Source organism: Chelonia mydas, chromosome 3 (assembly GCF_015237465.2).
Source record: "Chelonia mydas isolate rCheMyd1 chromosome 3, rCheMyd1.pri.v2, whole genome shotgun sequence".
NCBI lineage: Eukaryota > Metazoa > Chordata > Testudines > Cheloniidae > Chelonia > Chelonia mydas.
In genome coordinates, this window is record NC_057851.1 from 106,024,960 (window position 1) to 106,044,918 (window position 19,959).

The following is a 19,959-nucleotide window of genomic DNA, read 5'->3' on the forward strand; positions in this document are numbered from 1 at the left end:
AGGAGGGTGATATACAGGAACGGTTTTCCAGTTCTAAAAATTAGTCTTTGAAATCTCAGGAAGGTGGGTAATGGTTATTAAGAATAATTAGCATTTACAGTGTATGGTACTTCATCATTTTTTAAAACGCTTTTCAATCAATCCTCAGCAACAGTTCTCTGAGGAAGGAAAGGAAATAGCCTCACTTTAGAATGGGAGGGATTACTTGCTCTGTGTCACAGATTCATTGTGTAAAATGGATTTAAATTAACTTCTGGGTCACCTTCCCATTCTCAGTTTATTAATCTGTGCTATCTCTATGGGGAAGCAAAAACATGAAAATTGAGTGCATCATAACTTGCTTTCAAAATGTAGCTCAAAAAATATAGTACTAACCATCATTTGTAATTATGAAGTGGAGAGTGTGTGCCAATCAGAGCAGATTAAAAACCAGTCTGTCCGTTAATAAGGAGTCATTGGTGTGTCTAATGTGATTAGTGCAGTGTGTAAGCAGACATTTTGAATACATTTCAGATCTGGGCTTCCTCTTCTTTCTTTATTTCAAAATCTAGAAAGTAAAAAATGTGTGTCTGGGAGATCTACTCATCTATCCCTCATTAGTCTATTTATGGTAGTTCCAGATTCTGAATATAAAGTTTCCTTTACCACCGTTTTGCAGCTAGAAATTGCTGACAAAGGAGATGCTGAGCTCTCAAATTGAACTGCTGTCTGAGTTTTATATTTCCACTTCAAGAATCTGCCTTATTTGGAGATTTTTTTAATATGCATTAAACATCTTTGAATAATCTCTATATTCTCTTCCATTTGAAGAATATATGTTTTATAATATATAGCATAAGATTCAGAGAAAGGGGAGAGTGCTTTTTTCCTCTTCTCATCCCACTACTTTTGAAGTGGGAGCAGGGGGTAGAATGTACACTTTACTTTGAGAAATTTTAATCCAGACAAGGATATAACCGGGTGGCTTGCCCCATGGGCTGCTGAACCTCAGGCTAAGTCAGCGCTGATTACAGGATGAGCTTCGCCTTAGCGGGATCAGGAAATTCCCTATAAAAGGCAGCAGGTGGCTGCAGCTAGCTGGGGAATGCTCAGGAAATACAAGTCAGAGGAGTTAGCTTGCAGCAACGAGAAAGATTTGACTCTTGCAGAGACATTGAACTGTGCCCAGCTCTGGGAAAAAGGGGTTGTTAACCCTCTAATGAAGTGGGGAGAGATGCTGAATGGGGGTTGGGGCCTCAAGGACCTGTGTATATCTGAGGACTGAATAAAATGGACCCCAGGCTAGGAATGTTTTAATTTCTTTTGGACTGTCTTGATTTTGAGGACCCATGTGAAGGAGACTACAGGAGCAGATTACTGCAGAGGCACCTCTGGGCACGAGGGGGTGCTTGGGTGGTGGCCAACCCTGATACTAAGAACTTGCCAGTGGAGACCTACATTTGTCTAAGTTGAGACTGTTAATGGTATGGCTAAGTAACATAGGCCTGGCTTGCAGAGTTTAGTCAAAGCTGGACAAGCTGATTAAGGTTGATAAATGAAAAAATGGTTGGGATTTGCTACCATAAGCTTGGAAAAACATACTTGTGGTGCTAAATCCTAGCCTTACTCCTTCGTAGGGACAGAGTATACACCCACATGCTCATGTGAGTATTTTGCTAGGTTATTTACTAATTATTCGTCCTAGATCTGGAGCTGGCTTCCAGTTTACCCCTGAGTAACTGGCTGGGCAAGCTCTCTGAGTATTGGTATAACAATCACTGAAATATGGCCCTATTTAATAAACTCGTAAATAGAATCCACAAAGCAGTCTGAAATTAGAGGGAGGTGAAGGGAGTTCTCAGAAGGAAGATATCCACTGCTTTCTATTTATTACTGGGAAGTCCTGTTACCTGTAATATTGAGAGGAGTACGAGCTGTCTGTCTACTTTATCAGAAATACCTGGTTTGTTTAAAAAATAGTTGCTGCTTAATTATTTATGCAGCCCAGGATCAGGTGGAGATCCATTTCTGCCAAGATATGTTCACTCTGTTTCATCAAAACTCTCACTTTTTTGCTACTTTCATGGCACCGATCTGAGGGATCTTAAAAAGTAGGGAAGGTCTGAGCTCAGAGGGCAGCCTGATTTTACTTCTGTTGAAGTCAATGGCAATCTTTTTCATTGATTTCAGTGAGTTGGAGAAGGCCTAAGGTGAGCAAGTCTGTGTTAGAGTCTAGAGCTGGAAATGACCATTTAAGTCATCTACTTATTCTCTCTGGCTGGCCAGGGTTATTCCCTGTTGTAAATTTACCAGGATTTTCCCCAGTCTAGTTTTAAACCTTCCAAGTGATGGAATTTCAGCCAAAACCTTTGGTGATTATTCTGCATGCATGTCACTTTCAAGAGGTTTATCTTGATGTTAAGCCTACAATTTCCCTTTCTTAATCTCACCCCATTCTTCCTAGTATTGCGCTTCATGCTAAATAACTCCTCTTCTTCCATGTGTTCACATCGTTCAAATTACTAGTAGATTTACAATGGTTCCCTCTTAGTTCTCGCTTAACTATAGATACTTAACTTTTTAAGTATTGCCTCAGCTCCTCATTCAGTTTTGCAGTACTTTTCAGAACTCCCTCTAATTTCTTGTAATTGCAATATCTTTCTTGTAACTAGTTGCACGTCAAATTCAGCATTTACTGCAGTCATTTGAATAATCCCATGTTCACCCACTTAAACATGCTTATCCTGTGCAGGATTGGGCCCTGAAAATGCTTCCTTTTGCATACACATGAGCATGAGAGAACAAGGTAGCGTGCTCCGTTATTGTATCAGAATCATCTCCGTGATGTGATGCAGCTACAAGCTGAGGGAAAAACTCTCCTTTCTGATCTTCATAGTAGTACTCAATGTTAGTGTACTGCCCTCCCTGTGTGTTTGGGTCACCCACTGATGTCAAGGCTGCTGATGTTCCACTGATGTCAATAGGAGTTCTGGAGACATAGGGAGAACAGAATGCTGAAGTTGAGTTCTACTGTGCAGATCTAAGAACAGAATTTTTTCCCCAGCGGGGAACTAGGTACCAGTACATAGTTTTAACGGAGGGGAAAAGCTTAAGAAAACTGCAGAAGGAGACCGTACTGAAGTATTCTGAAATGTGCAGTGGTGGTGACTGAGGAGAGGTTCTTCAAAGGGCTTAAATATGGGTGTTTTTTAATACAATGAAACATTTTTCTGATAGTTTTTGCCAGCATTTCCTGAATGCTTTGTAAAGCTATCAATAAACGAACAAACCTACATAAAGCAGCATATTTGTAGCTTCCGAGTTCCTTTGAAGAGCTTTGTTAGTACATACATTGGCGGTGATATCCCGGGATGCTGTAATTTAAAAACCATCGTAGTTTAAACATGAAGATTGAAACAAAAACTTCATGGTTAGGACTGGGCAGATCAGAGTGAAGTTTGCATTGCCAGGGGAGGGAGGATCTAATCTGTAAACTAGTTGTATTTGCATAAATATTCTATACCCGGACTGAGTAAAGCAGATAGATGAGTGGGTAGGCAAGAGACATGGGAGTGAGTTGAAGCAAGCGAGATCCTGATGAAGATAGTTTGCATTTACATAAGGATTATTGTTTTGTTTTTAATCAGTTTTCTCATGTTTTTAAATTTACATTTTGCAGCAATATGAACACTTAGTTCTGAGATCTACACCTGACAAATATCATTATCCCCATTTTACATATAGGCAACCCAGAGAGTGAAGTGACTTATCAAAGGTCGTACAGCAGGTCAGTGGCAGAGCCAGTCCTGTCCACTGGGCTATGCTACAAGGGACCATGGAATTTCCCCTTAATTGTGGGACGCGAATTCTGTGGGTCATCAGTGGCACATGGACTAAAATGTGTGTTTAGATTTCACTTTGGGAAATGAGAGAGGAAACATTCATTTTATTCAGCTTTGTTAAATGGTGCGTAGCTTTACAAATTTTAGTGGAAAATATTGTAGAAAATACTATTGGGCAAATGATCCCACTCTAAAGAGACCATCACACTCGCACATCCTCTGGATTGATAGCTGTGGGAGGGAGTGTTGTGTTGAAATATCCAGAAGGATTCCTCCTCAGCATCTTGTCCATGGATGGCAGGGTTTGCCTCCCTGTCATGAAGGCGACAAAGCCTGCCCCTAAAGCTGGCACATCTCTTCAGCTTCCTGCACTGGCTCTGGCCTCTTATATCTCCCAGGTAGCACAGCTAGTAATGGAACAGAATTGCCAGGGATCTCTCCTGCTCTGTGGTTGCAGCTGTCCCTGGGTTCCTCCTTGCAGGGACTGACCTGGGAGAGATAATACAGAGAAGTATGTCCTGTTTTTTAGGTAGAGTTCTGAAGGGGCTCCTAAGGGTCTTATGATATACGCCCCCTGGCCATCACCATCTCCCCTCCTTTTCTCCACATGGAAAGTGGACAGCAGAGGGGCCCTCTGCAGGGGTGGGGGCAGTGCCAAATAAGTGTGAGCACTCCCATTTTGTGCAGAATGGTTCCTATCTGTGCATTAAGAGGACCACCCCCAAATGAGAACATAAGTGGTATGATCTGGCCCTGAGTTTTAATATATGTTGTATTATATGTCTTTGTCATAGAATCATAGAAGATTAGGGTTGGAAGAGACCTCAGGAGGTCATCTAGTCCAATCCCCTGCTCAAAGCAGGACCAACCCCAACTAAATCATTCCAGTCAAGGCTTTCTCAAGCTGGGCCTTAAAAACCTCTAAGGATGGAGATACCACCACCTTCCTAGGTAACCCATTCCAGTGCTTCACCACCCTCCTAGTGAAATAGTGTTTCCTAATGTCCAGCCTAGACCTCCCCCACTGCAACTTGAGACCACTGCTTCTTGTTCTGTCATCTGCCACCACTGAGAACAGCCTAGCTCCATCCTCTTTGGAATCTCCCTTCAGGTAGTTGAAGGCTGCTATCAAATCCCCCCTCACTCTTCTATTCTGCAGACTAGATAACCCCAGTTCCCTCAGCCTCTCCTTGTAAGTCATGTGCTCCAGCCCCCTAATCGTTTTAGTTGTCCTCCGCTGGACTCTTTCCAATTTGTCCACATCCCTTCTGTAGTTGGGGGACCAAAACTGGATGCAGTACTCCTGGTGTGGCCTCACCAGTGCTGAATAGAGGGAAATTATCAATTCCCTCAGTCTGCTGGCAATGCTCCTACTAATACAGCCCAATATGCTGTTGGCCTTGGCAACCAGGGCACGCTGCTGACTCATATTCAGTTTCTCGTCCACTGTAATCCTCAGGTCCTTTTCTACAGAACTGCTGCTTAGCCAGTTGGTTCCCAGCCTGTAACAGTGCATGGGAGTCTTCCATCCTAAGTGCAGGACTCTGCACTTGTCCTTGTTGAACCTCATCAGATTTCTTTTGGCCCAATCCTCCAATTTGTCTAGGTCACTCTGCACCCTATTCCTACCCTCCAGCGTATCTACCTCTCCCCCCATTTTAGTGTAATCTGTGAACTTGCTGAGGGTGCAATCCATCCCATCATCCAGATCATTAATAAAGATGTTGAACAAAACTGGCCCCAGGACCGACCCCTGGGGCACTCCACTTGATACCAGCTGCCAACTAGACATCAAGCCGTTGATCACTACCAGTTGAGCCCAAGAGTCTAGCCAGTTTTCTATCCACTTTATAGTCCATTCATCCAATCCATACTTCTTTAACTTGCTGGCAAGAATACTGTGGGAGACCGTATCAAAAGCTTTGCTAAAATCAAGATATATCACATCTACCGCTTTCCCCGTATCCAGAGAGCCAGTTATCTGATCATAGAAGGCAATCAGGTTGGTCAGGCATGACTTGCCCTTGGTGAATCCATGTTGACTGTTCCTGATCACCACCTTCTCCTCAAAGTGCTTCAAAATGGATTCATTGAAGACCTGCTTCATGATTTTGCTGGGGACTGAAGTGAGGCTGACTGGTCTGTAGTTCCCCGGGTTCTCTTTCTTTCCTTTTTAAAATATGGGAACTATATTTGCCTTTTTCCAATTTCTGGGACCTCCCCCAATCGCCATGAATTTTCAAATATAATGGCCAATGGCTCTGCAATCACCTCAGCCAACTGCCTCAGCACCCTTGAATGCATTGGGTCCCCTACCACTCTGGACCCATGGACTTGTGCATGTCCAGATTTTCTAAATAGTCCTTAACCTGTTCTTTCACCTCTGAGGGCTTCTCACTTCCTCCCTATACTGTGTTGCCCAGTGCAGCAGTCTGCGAGCTGACCTTGTCTGTTAAAACCGAGGGGGGGAAAAAGCATTGAGTACTTCGGCTTTTTCCACATCATCTGTCACTATGTTGCCTTCCCCATTCAGTCAGGGTCCCACAATTTCCCTGATCATCATCTTGTTGCTAACATACTTTTAGAAACCCTTCTTGTTACCCTTCACATCCCTTGCTAGCTGCAACTCCAATTGTGTCTTGGTCTTCCTGATTACACTCCCTGCATGCTCTCGCAATATTTTTATACTCCTCCCTAGTCAGCTGTCCAAATTTCCACTTCTTGTAAGCTTCCTTTTTGAGTTTAAGCTCACCAGAGATTTCACTGTTAAGACAAGCTGGGTCTCCTGCCCTATTTGCTATTCTTTCTGCATGTCAGGATGGTTTGTTCCTGCACCCTCAATAAGGCTTCTTTAAAATACAGCCAGCTCTCCTGGATTCCTTGTCCCCCCATATTAGCCTCCCAGGGTATCCTGCCCATCAGTTCCCTAAGGGAGTCAAAGTCTGCTTTTCTGAAGTCCAGGGTCCGTATTTTGCTACTCTCCTTTCTTCCTTTTGTCAGGATCCTGAACTCAACCATCTCATGGTCACTGCTGCCCAGGTTGCCACCACTTTTACTTCCCCTACCAATTCTTCTCTGTTTGTAAGCAGCAGGTCAAGAGGAGACCGGCCCCTAGTTGGTTCCTCCAGCATTCGTACCAGGAAGTTGTCCCCAACACACTCCAAAAACTTCCTGGATTGTCTGTGCGTTATAGTTGTTTTAAAAGGAAAGCTAAATATCTTTTTCATCTCTCTTCCCTCCTCAAATTCTTTTCTAGATTATCATACCTCCACCATATTGTAATATTTGGTTCTCTTGTTTGCATACTTATACTCTTGCTTTCATTTTTCTTTAGCCTACTGCAAAGAAATATTGCACATGCTTCTTATAGAGACTCATGTTGATATTCAGTACATGTAATCTTTGTTTCCAGTTGGTAATCTTTGTTTCCAGTTGGGATGAAATTGTCCTATTATTGAGCTCATCCAAATTTAGGGTATAATTTAAAAAAAAAACACCCCCTGCCTTATGCATTTGACTGACTCATTCTCTTTCTGCATGATGTGTAAGTATTTATTTCATTAAACCTAGAATGTAAGACCTATACTGGGTCAGACCAATGGTCCATCTAGCCCAGTATCCTGTCTTCTGACAGTGGCCAGTGCCAGATGCTTCAGAAGGAGTGAACAGAACAGGGCAATTATCAAGTCATCCATCCCCGTCATCCAGTCCCAGCATCTGGCAGTCAGAGGTTTAGGGCATCCAGAGCATGAAATTTAATTAAGATGAAACCACATCTCAACTGTCTGAGACCCAAGGGTAGGTGAAGTAATAACTCCTATTGGACCAACTCCTGTCGGTGAAATACAAGCATTTAAGCCCATGCAGAGCTCCCGGTCAGGTCTGAGAGAGGTACTCAGTGTTACTGCTACATCTCCCAGACCTGAAGAAGAATAAGTTCAAAAGACTGGTTCTCTCATTAACAGGAGTTGGTCCAGTCAAAGACAGTACCTTACCCGCTGTGTCTCTAATACTCCGGGACCAACATGGCTACAACAACACTGCAAACAATCTTAATGTTCTGCTTTTTCAAATAAGAACATTCGAAAGCAAGGTACTTAAGCACATACCTAACTCTAAAGCATGTGAATTATCCTATTGCATTTGGTTTGACTAGTTATGTGCTTAAAGTTAAGCACGTGCTTAAGTAAATTGTTAAATCTTAGTCTTAAATGAATACATATTTCATATGGAACTGTTGTTTCACTGTTGGAGCTTCCTATGGTTTGTTTTGAAAACTGATTTCACAAACCAGTCTAATCAGCTGCAGAAAATTCCAAAAGCTGGAGGAGGAACAAAACAATGTCAAGAATCTAACCATAAATCTTTCCAATAGTGGATTTGGGACAAAAATAAGTACTGCAGTGCTTTAATGGGCTTCCAATGCAGATATTTTTTTAGAAATTGGCAGTGTCATATTTGGATCCTGAAAGTATTATTGTTACAAGGTTCCAATGAAATAAGACATACCTTTCTTCGGTTTTGGAATGCAGTATGGAATATATACTTTATAAGACTCAATTGTAGCTTTTAAGGAGCAGCTCTGTATTGGGATGGTTGTGTCAGCATAAAGTGAAACTGAGGTACAACAAATTGAAAAATGAGAAAATGAATACTTTTTTTCTGCAAAGTGTAGCTAACCCAAGGACCTCTTTATCCCAAATATAATTGAAGCAGCGAGTATAGCAGGGGTTTTAAAATATTAGGCTTAAATAACAATATTACACATCCACAATTACATTAGACAGGATAAAACTTTTTTGTTAGAAGGGATACAAATCTTTATTCTTCAGGGAATAAGCTAACTGATAAGAGTTAAGACACTTCCCTGTATCTGGTAATGGCCACTCTGAGATAGGCGATTGGATTTAGTGGATCATTGTTGTGATCAAGTGTGGCATTTTCTACACATCTGCGTTCCTTAGGCAAAATGCCTCCCAGTGGTCCCCAGCAGGCACGGAGGAGGAGCATCCTTGCTACTGCACCTTTTAAAGAGACACAGTGTGCACCATTCCTACCTGTATCAGTGCAGTGCAATGGGGAGGGAAAGGATTCCTGGCCCCACCTCCTTGGGCACAGTGCATTCCTGGGGAATATGGCGGGGGCAGTCCCTGCACTCCTGTCTACAAAGTAGCCTATAGTTGTGCCTGGTCTTCACAGAGGCCTTACAATAGGGTGTGGGCAGAAACTCCTTAACCCTATACTCGCCCCCCTCCTCTGTGCACCTGTTTAGTGGCCAGGAACAGTGCAGCCTGTATTTAGAAGTTTTGTTACTTGCATATATTACTTTACAAACATTCATATAAGTCTGAGGGTGGGAAACAAATCTCTCAAACAGAACAGAAATTGAAGCTATGCTAGCAGCTTTTAAAATTGTCCTCCATTGTTACTGATAGCTGTTGAAATGCTGTAGTTATAGACTGTTCATCATGGAGTTACTGTGTTCAATTCAGGCTGATTCAAAAGTCATTCAGAAGTGGATGGATGGTGTGAAGGACTTCTTAATGAAAGAACAGGCTATCCAAGGAGATTCTGAAGGGCTTCAAAGACAGCTTGACCAATGCACAGTGAGTTCTGCTTATCTAGGGAACCTTCTGCAATAGTGTTTTTCTCATCTTTATTATTTTGCTGCTATTATTAAACAAAGTGTATGACACGTTCAGTAAAGCATGGCAAAAATTCTTTCCCTTTGTTGTCATCTTTTTTTTGTCCAGGTAGTATTTTTCAATTAGCCCTTCAATCCATTTGACCCTAATAATACATTGCACTTCAGAGAGCTTCTTCCAGGCCTCCTAGCATGCTTACAAATATCTAGTATAATGTAGCTTCACAACTCCCATGATAGATAGGTAAGTGTTTCCCACATTTTATGGATGAGGGAACTGGGACAGAGGAAAAAGTGACTTTCCTTGGTAATAAAAGAAGTCCTGCTCAGAGTCAAGAACCACATGCAAATCTCCCAACTCCCCAGTTCTGGGCCTCAACCTTTCTTCCCAACCAATGACTAGTAGTATTATCCCCCAATGGTTATGAATTTTGGCTGAGAGCATGTGAATAAACCCTGAAACGTAGTCAGTTTGTTTGTGTGGCTTTCCCTTGTTTCTGGAAATTTGGAAATGTCCAAAACACTTGTGCATCCTCTTCAAACCCATGGCGTTCCAAGGGGATAAATATAGGCATTTGACATTTTTTGAATATTAATTTGAATGATGTAATGACTGAGTCAGGTGGGCTATAGTTATGTTGTCTATTATGCCTATGGTACACACTCTGCTGACTGGTATATGAATAGGATTGATATTTATCTTGGTGTCTCATTGCCTTTAGTACAGATGTATTTGAGAAGAAAAATGACAGGAATGCATATCATACAGATGTCTTACAAAAATAAATGCATAATTCGTGTACTCCCATAATAGGGGTTGTTAACATAATCTTTCTCTGATACATGTTTAGATGTTTGTTAATGAAATGGAAAAGACTGAGCTGACTTTGAAAGAGATGAAAGAAGTAGAGTCCACTTTAAGAAGCCAGCCTGCTGTAGGAGTTGATACCTGGATAAAGTCTAGGCTATTCGACTGCGAGGCAAAATGGGAGAAACTGAGCAAACAGGTCAGTAACTGATAGCATTACTACTTATTTGTTTTATCTGTAACTGTTCATTGCTTTTTCACTCTATAGGTGTTAATGGGCTAGATGGGTAATAATAGAATAGTCAAGCCTTTAGATGTAACATCCCATTTATAAAATCTGTTTAAAAAGGAAATTTGTAGTTTGATATTGTAGCCTGCTAGGAAAAAATGGTACGATGGGCTTGTTCAAGGAATCAGTGCTTTACTTTGACACTGTACTTTTTGAGGTAAATGTCTGTTTCTAATTTTTAAACGTTTTTATAATTCAAAAAGTTGTTGATACAATGATAAATCAAAAGAAAAGATGACTGATCAAGAATAGTTTTTACCAGCGCATGTGTTTCATTTTATTAAGTACGTTTGTCACATTTTTACATCCTGTGATGTGCGCTTTTGGTTCTGTTGAACAGAACAGCCTGCAGCACGCATGCTCTGTTGCCAGAGGTCTTAGAACACCCTCCCATTGACTTCATTTGGAGTTGCGTTTGTGGCTCTGGGAGATAGATGGCCCTTAGTTTAAGTTTTAACAGTAATATATTGAGATCATTTTTAATGAGAATAATGGAAGACTTTTAAAACAGGTATGTGACGGGGTCCCATTGCTCTTGTCCTCTTTTTGTTTTGCACAGAGACCTTCCCTTCTGTAGATACCACCATGCGGTTTATTTACAGTGTGTCACTCCTCCAGCTTTTACTAGGGTGACCAGATGTCACGATTTTATAGGGACAGTCCCGATTTTTGGGTCTTTTTCTTATATAAGCTCCTATTATTACCCATCCCTCTCCCGATTTTTCACATTTGCTGTCTGGTCACCCTAGCTTTTACATATTAGTGCAGTCATAGTATTTACAATATTATGTATCTTTACTACTACTCCTTTTCCAAAGCATGTATGTGTGAGAAGTTTCTCTTCCCAGAGAACTGCCTTTTGTCAGGTCCTGCTAGTCTTGTCTGTCTGTCTCTCTGTCTCCTGCATTTTATTCCTGTGTTCTTTTATCTAGTCTCCTTGTTAATGGGCTCATTAGCTTCACAACCGCAATCTGAACTAATAATCAGAAACTCCTCTTCTTAATCAGGCCCTGCCCAGGGCTTAACTGGCTAAACAGTGACCAGAGTGCTGGTTAAGTTGCTGATTCCCAGCAGTCTGTCACAAGGGAATATAGTTTTAATATTGTACCTTGTCAAATCAGTATTTCATTTTACAATAAATGATCAAAGATCCAGTTAATTTACATTTTGGTTAATTTTAGTTCAGTGCATTGTTCAAACTGGTCCATCGGTTTTCCACTCAATACAGTTGAGCTCCATATTAGGAAGTGTTATCTCAGGCATGTCTGGAAAGTGGCTTACAAAAGGGAACAGGTTTGAGATTGACAGGCCCAAATTTAAAATTTTACCCTAAAAGGAAAATAGTAGCCATCTTCTGTGTTATAATGTCCCCCGATGGAGTTTAAAAAAATGTGTTCTCTAGAGTGACTGGTAATTCCTCGCTGCTGGTAAAAAATAAATAAATAAATAAATAAAGTTTTTGTTTCCTAAAACAAAACTTCTGTTTTCTAAATTACAGTACACCTTATATATTCAACTGTTAAAATGGCTGAAAGCTCAACCCAGGCCCAGTAAATCCTCTGACAAATGCACTAAAAGTTGAAATGCATTATTCCCATATCTAATGGGTATCATTGCTTTAGATCTTTTTCCTGTTCAGTTTTTAGTTGTTTGTAGTTAAAGATTATCTGATTTACCAAGTCAACTTGCCTGTTGTTCATCTTATCTCTTTCCCTAACAGACAGTTGTAGGCCTTTTCTCAAGTTGCCTGGGAGGTCTGGAATATTATTCCTGACACTGTGTGCCACCCAATTTTTGACCCATCCTTCAAAACCCTTCTGAAAAATTTTTTTTTACTGTTAGTTTTCCATTGCTGACCCTCCCTCTCCAGTCTTTAGTCTCCACATTAATCAGAATGTGTTTGTACCTCTTCTGGATAGAAAAAGAATTACACATCCATGTGCCATAGGCCATATGCTGCTTGTTGCTAATGACTTTTCTTTAGCTAAAGTGGTAGGGGCATGTACTTTTGGAGCAAGAGAATGTGTCTTGAGTGGCCATGGTGAGCAACACAGGGACACCTGTGAAGTTCCTAAGTGACTACTTATTTATTAATACTTATAAACTAAAAAGATAGGACACCGAAGGGCACTCGATACTCTCTAGTATCTCAGGGAGTGTCACCAGACTATACTCAGAGAGGAAAGACGTATCTTTTGTCCCCGCCAGATCTTGGTCTTCCTCCATGGAAGCAGGTGGCTTGGTCTGCTTAAAATAGCTCAAATTATTAGTTTTGAATTTCTGAATCTTTTTATCTAAAGAGAACTGTAAAAAATGTTTTGGTTGAGGGTATTTAATTACTTGACTTTGAGTCTATGTTAAAATGCGTTTCAAATGATGTGAACAACTTCAAATAGTGAAACCACCTTAACTTTTCTTGTTGACATTTCTAGATTGTTAGTCAAAAAAATCGGTTGTCTGAAAGTCAGGAAAAAACTGTAAACTTGAAGAAGGATTTGGCAGAGATGCAAGAATGGATGACGCAGGCTGAAGAGGAGTACTTGGAGAGAGATTTTGAGTACAAATCTCCAGAAGAACTAGAGAATGCTGTAGAGGAAATGAAGGTCAGAAATACTAGATCATTACAAAGACCTGGTTACGCATAAACAAATAAAAAACAACACTTAACACTTTTTGTCTGGGTGCTTACCTTGAGTTTTATGTGATGATTACTTACATGGAAGGGTGTTCTGCTCATGATAAGATTAGTGCTATTCTTCAACTACACTTTATGGAATTTTAATTTTTAAAGCACAGGCTGAATAAGCAGATTTTCTCATTGGGCAAAGAGCAGCAAGAGTTCCATAATGAAAGGCTACCCACCCTGACCGACAAGCAGGGTTGGTGTCTGTAGGAAATTGGGTCGGGGTCGGTGTGGGGAGAAGGAAAGATGTGAAAAGTGAGAACAATAGAAATTTATTGCAGGAGCCAAAAATTGAGAAAACAAGAGAAAATGTGGTATTATACTTACGTAAATTAGCAATTCTATAAACTGATCCATCCATTTACAGCAATTGGGTCATATGTCCTTGAATAAATATGGTGTCTTGATGTGGGGAAAAAAATTGAAACAAATTTGCTTTGTATTTTTGAACCAAGACAAATTTGTGACTTTAATGTCAGAAAAGCAGCCCTGTCCCTGCTCCTCTCAACTTTCAGGCCAGTAGTCCCAAATTTAAAATATATATTCTAGTTGAATATAGATCATTGACCCAGCAGATGGCTATATGATCTAATCTTTTTGGGTGGAGGTACAGAACTGACGAGCATTTTTGTCTGGGCATTAAAACAATTATAGACCCAGGTTATCCAGTAGAATATTAAATATAGGGTCTATTTTTACTTTCTACTATACTGACACATCTACATTCAAAGTTATAAATTGCTTTTCTCAAGGAGTCTTTGTGAAGCAGTTTTCAGCAAGGGTTTTTCATAGATGTCAAGGCCACAAGAGACTATTATGATCTTCTAATCTGACATCCTGAATAACACAGGCCAGAGAACCTCCTTGCGTCTTTTCAGTAGAATAAATGTCTGAGAAATCTGAGTGCAGTCTGTGTCTGTTTAGTCTAGATTCATACCCTATACTACTTAATGTGATAAGGACATTGTAATAATCTAGATGGTTAACCATAGTTTTAGCATATACTTAATATCTAACCAAACTCTTCTGTTGTTGATAAAGGGTATTATTTTGGGTTTGCATTTAATATTTGAAAGGAAAAGAAATCTATCTTTTCAAGGATTTTCAGAAGCCTAATTTCATTGTCATTGAAATTGATAGTAAAACTCCCATTGCCTTCAGTGGGAGCAGAATTAAACCAACGATAAGCGCTTTTGAAAATCCCATCCTAAAAGAATACGTGAACAGAACCATGTGCATATGGTTCAAACTGTGGAGGTGAGGACCTACAGAGAAAGATGAGAAAAGGACCCCCAGGGCAGCATTTTTTTTGTGGTGTCTAACCTACCTCTACCTTCTCTAACCTAGAGGGGATAATATCTTTTCTGGTAAGGAGGCTGTCATTTCATGTTGTCATTCTCTTTTGGGCCAAACTGCCTCAGTCCTTGGCTTGACATGTGTGCTACCCTCCTGCCATTTGCTGCCACTTAACATGTATTTAACATGCTACTCTGCTTGCGTTATGAGGTGTCTTCTGAGCCATAATATTGCAGTATGGTAAATTTCAGCACAAGAGACAATATAAAATAGCTTGGGCCAACAATCCCTTTCCCACCTGAATCTCTACTGACTTCACTTCGTGCTCTTCTCTCTTATCCCTTATTGTCCATGGGTCTTTTGGGGTCCAAGTTCTGTTGGAATTAAGTTCTGCCAGCCAAGATTCAGATCCACATATCAAAAGCATGTGTGCTTAATCTTCTGCTGCTCAGAAGTCTTGGGAAGCTCCCTATTCTCTCAATAGACCATTCTGTGTGTATTTGTTTACCATCCGTGTGTACATGTAAAATATGCACAAACACACACAGACACATGGGCTTCAGTCAAAATGCGTGCAAGTCAGCATTTGGTCTGTTCATACGTAAGCACAGCAATATAAGGATGAGCCTTTTAAGCCTATAATTAGAATAACATTTAATGGTTAATTATCAGATTAGTAAATTGTTTTGGTTTGTTTTATGCTAACTACTAGTGGGGAGCACTGAATTAAGCAGAAGCTGATCAAATAATACATCTTTTTGACTAGAGAGCGAAAGAGGATGTGTTGCAGAAAGAAGTGCGCGTGAAGATTTTGAAAGACAATATCAAGGTGTTAGCTGCAAAAGTGCCATCTGGTGGTCAGCACTTGACATCCGAACTTAACATTGTGTTAGAGAACTACCAACTACTGTGTAATCGGATACGGGGGAAATGCCACACTTTAGAGGTACGATTCATAGCTCTCAAATTGATAAAACTCAGGAAAGAGGCACAAAAAAAGATGGCGATGGACACTTAAAATGTGAGGTTTCATCGTTAAATCCAATGTCTTTTGTGTACACAGAGTTTGCTATCACTTTCTTTTTCTTCAGGGGTAGGTTACTGGAATCCACAAGGCACCATCTAATTTTGATTTGATTCTGTGTCCAATAACTAGGCCCACATATTGTACTGCAATGAACATTTCTCCAGCCAAGGAGTGCTGTCACACAGCTCTGTTATGTATTGCCACTGCTTCCAAAATGGCAAAAAGAATCTCCACACAGCAACATTATTATTTATCATTTTAAATGTTAACTCTAATAATAAAACTGAAATAAGTATAGGTTCGTGTGGGATAGGAGTAAATGCGTTCCTTTTTACGAAGGACAGATGAGTGGTATGGTATGATGATATGAGTGCACATATTAATTCTGCATGTAAATTTCCTATGCTGTATTATGTGATTTGCAGATATCTAGATTCTTTGCATTATGAAACACTGTTTTTCTTATTCTTATGTCCAGGAGCCAACTTAAAAAAAAAAAAAAAAAAAAGCATTTGCTATCCAACTCCAGAACCTACTGTAATGTGTGTTCGAATTTTGTTGCATTTATGAATAATAGTGCTCGTTCTACTATCTTAGGCAAATCTGTTCATACTTGGAACGCTCAGAGGTATCTGAATAAATGCTCTTTAGGCTAATTTCAGTTTTTCTATTACCTTTAGGAGGTATGGTCCTGTTGGGTTGAGCTGCTTCAGTATCTGGACCTAGAAACTGCTTGGCTAAACTCTTTAGAGGAAAGGGTGCAAAGCACAGAAAATCTGCCTGATAAACTGAATGCTGTCAGTGAAGCTCTTGAGGTATTAGTCATCCCATTGGATTGGTGACTTTTCAGATAGCCCTGTTAAATGTATATATACATACAAAAATGTATGTTGAACTTTTCATTTCCTATGTCAAATGAATATATAATTTATTTAAATCTACAGAACTGATAATTGTAAAGATAACCAGTGAAGAGATACAGTTATGAGGGAGCCTAAAGATTATTGTACTTTTGTATCGTTTAGAGATACAGTTACATGTTGTTTTCTGCCCCATATAAATTGCTAAGTCTTCTCAGTAGCCTTCATTTTGGGGTCGTTGTGAATAGCAAATAAGTGCTGTGATTTACCTGTTGAAAACATAACGCTTGTTGAACTTGCCCTCTACAGTCGCTGCACTAGCTGTACCTAACGCATTCTGTTAGAGAACATTTGGAGTATAAAAGGTGCTCTGCGTATAGCCAAAATTTGAATTCTAAAAACAAAGCAAAATTCAGCATCCTAACAGTTGTCGTCATTCTCCTTCGTTTAGTCCCTGGAATCTGTCCTGCGTCATCCAGCTGATAATCGAACCCAGATTCGGGAGCTTGGTCAGACGTTGATTGATGGAGGGATTCTTGATGACATCATCAGTGAAAAATTGGAGGCTTTCAATGCCCGCTATGAAGAATTAAGTCACTTGGTAAGAATTTAGGGGCGTGGTGGGAGGAAGCCTTTAAGTGTCACAGTCAGCTTCGTGCACTCAGATGGGTTTGAACAAAAGCTGAAATGGTTATGGTTAGGCCCTTCAAATCATGGACACAAGACTGAAAGGCAGTAATACAGAAAAGTGTTCACAATGGTGTTAGGCATACTTGATTTAGAAAATCGCCATCAGACTCAGATCCACGATCATTTATTTTTCTATTAATTCATTATTATTTGGAAAAGCTACAGTATCTTTTTACCTCATTTTCCAAATAGTTGCGACAAAATGGAAGAGATTTCATTTTCAAAACTTAAAATGCGCTTTGAAATGGAGTTCATCCCAGTACTCCAGATTAATTTTCCTCTTCCACTATCCTATATTTTAGCAAAATTGTAGTGCCAGAAGCAGATCTCTGCACATTTTCCCTAACACTGAAAGAACATGTACAGTTGCCATTTTTATTCTTGAATATGATTAGAACAAAGTCAAACTGAAATAAAGTATGTGAGGAAGCCATTGTGTGAGATCAGACTAGGTGATCATCATGGTCCCTTGTGACATTAAAGTCTTGAGTATTTCTTTTTCTCCTCTTCATGTTTTGTGACATGTGGCGAAAAGGGCTAATGCAGTCTTTGGATGCATAAACAGGTGACTCTTGAGTAGGAGTAGAGAGGTTATTTTACCTCTGTGTTTTGCACTAGTGTGACCACTGCTGGAATACTGTGTCCAGTTCTGGTGTCCACAGTTCAGAAAGGATGTTGATAAGTTGGAGAAGGTTTAGAGAAGAGCCATGAGGATAACTAAAGGGTTAGAAAACATGCCTCATAGTGGTAGACTTAAGGAGCTGAATCTGTTTATCAAAGAGAGGGTTAAGGGGTGACTTAGTTACCCTGAAGTTTCTACATGGGGAACAAATATTTGATGATTGGCTCTTCAGTCTTGCAGAGAAAGGTATAACACAATCCAATGGCTGAAAGCTAGACACATTCAGACTGGATAAGGTGGAAATTTTTAACAATGAAAGTAATTAACTATTGGAACAATTTGCCGAGTGTTGTGGTAGATTCTCCTTCACAGGCAATTTTTAAATCAAGACTCTGGATGCTTTTCTAAAATATATGCTTGTAGGAATTATGTTGGTGAAGTTCTATGTTATAAAGACCTGTGTTATAGAGGTAGTCAGACTAGATGATCACAATGGACCCTTCTGGTCTTGAAATATGTGATATAGATATAATGGGCAGTGAAATGGTAGCTGCATCTCAGGTTATTAAATTTACTCATCATAATTGCGTAACCCAGGCTCCTACCTGAAGGGTAAGGACAGAGAAGCATAGTCTGAGTCCAGTGTATTTGGATAATTGGTTGCCCTATCTTGGAATGGTGTGTGGGGGTGTGCTTTTTAAAAATGTATATGTCAATATTATTCTTAGATTTTTTACACTTTGGTTATTTGTTTCCAAATAACCCTCTTTCCTGGTAGCTGCATTGATGATACTTTTTAGTGTGGTCATCTGGAAGTTAGGTAGGTGTTTGTTTCTTGTGTGCATGTATGCTGGTGGTAGGGGAAAAGAATTGGGAAGAGAGTTTATTATTCATAAAGGAAATACTTGTTTGTATACTAGTCAAGAAGAAATGTTTTTTGATGCATGTTACAAATTCCCCAAATCCTGTATGATCCAATTTATGAAACATAGCTGTTTTAACAAACTACTTTGCCTCTGTTTACTGAGGTGATTAAGAAGAAACTTTCTCAATAACTCAGACATAGCATCAGAGTTTCCCTTCTGTGTTACTCTTTTTGTTTATTATCAATTACTGGTATAAATTGCACACCAGATTTCAGACGGCAGTGCTGTGTGGAGTTCCTTTTAATGACTATTTTGTGTGTGAATTTATTTTTCATATTCTGAGACAAAGTTTAAAAATATTGGTGCTGAACAACTCCTCCTTATACTTCCCTCCCCTTTAGGCAGTGAGCAGGCAGATTGCTTTGGAACAGCAGCTTCAGACCATGCGGGAAAATGACCACATGCTGCAGGTCTTGCAGGAAAACTTAACAGAGCTGGATAAACAGTTGGCCTCCTACTTGACTGATAGAATAGATGCCTTCCAGCTGCCACGGGAGGCCCAGGTATTCCAGCAGAGCTTTTTCACTGCATAAGATTTTCTGGTGTATGAAGATGATAGATTACCTCCTTGGAGTAGCATATTCTGTTTGTGTGGGGGAAGGATGCATTAAACTAGCTGCTGTAATGTACATAATGGCATTCAACCTAGCAAGCAGTCATCAAAGTCAGCATAGACTTCATAGTATTTATGGTACATTTCTTCAGAGTGGATTTACTGTTCGTTATCTGACATACCCTAAGGGTTTTGTATCCTTTATCTCCCCTCTTGACCTCCCCCCCCCGCTCCTTTTTACATATTGGCAGAAAATTCAAGCAGAAATCACAGTTCATGAATCCACCTTGGAGGAGCTCAAGAAAAATGCACGGTCACTGCCCTCAGCTTCCACTGAATGCAGGTCCCCTCGTGGTGGAACTCAGCTGGATGTCCTGCAGGTAAAGAAATCCCAGCCATGAATTTAGACTCAGTCAGCTTCCAGTTGTAAACCGCTTTTGTCCACTTGCAAATCACTTTGTGCAGTCAACTAGGTTTTAAAAATAAATGGTGGATGCATTTACATGGTCTGAATCAAAAAAGAAAAGGAGTACTTGTGGCACCTTAGAGACTAACCAATTTATTTGAGCATAAGCTTTCGTGAGCTCACTTCATCGGATGCATTCAGTGGAAAATACAGTGGGGAGATTTATATACACGGAGAACATGAAACAATGGGTGTTACCATACACACTGTAACTAGAGTGATCAGGGAAGGTGAGCTGTTACCAGCAGGGGGACGGGGTGGGGGGGAACCTTTT

The 19,959-nt window shown here is 40.2% G+C and overlaps 1 protein-coding gene across 5 annotated transcripts in view; it reads left to right on the forward strand.

Annotated features, from left to right (window-relative positions):
- The window catches only part of UTRN (utrophin), a 594,587-nt gene that overhangs the window by 188,476 nt on the left and 386,152 nt on the right, over nt 1-19,959 (forward strand). For all 5 annotated transcript variants that reach the window (XM_037894924.2, XM_043543078.1, XM_007056268.4 and 2 more), the window contains 8 exons: nt 9,314-9,427; nt 10,317-10,472; nt 12,995-13,165; nt 15,308-15,487; nt 16,249-16,383; nt 16,880-17,029; nt 19,008-19,169; nt 19,471-19,599. In XM_037894924.2, the coding sequence (XP_037750852.1) occupies nt 9,314-9,427; nt 10,317-10,472; nt 12,995-13,165; nt 15,308-15,487; nt 16,249-16,383; nt 16,880-17,029; nt 19,008-19,169; nt 19,471-19,599 (1,197 nt within the window). The remainder of the gene's footprint in view (nt 1-9,313; nt 9,428-10,316; nt 10,473-12,994; nt 13,166-15,307; nt 15,488-16,248; nt 16,384-16,879; nt 17,030-19,007; nt 19,170-19,470; nt 19,600-19,959) is intronic.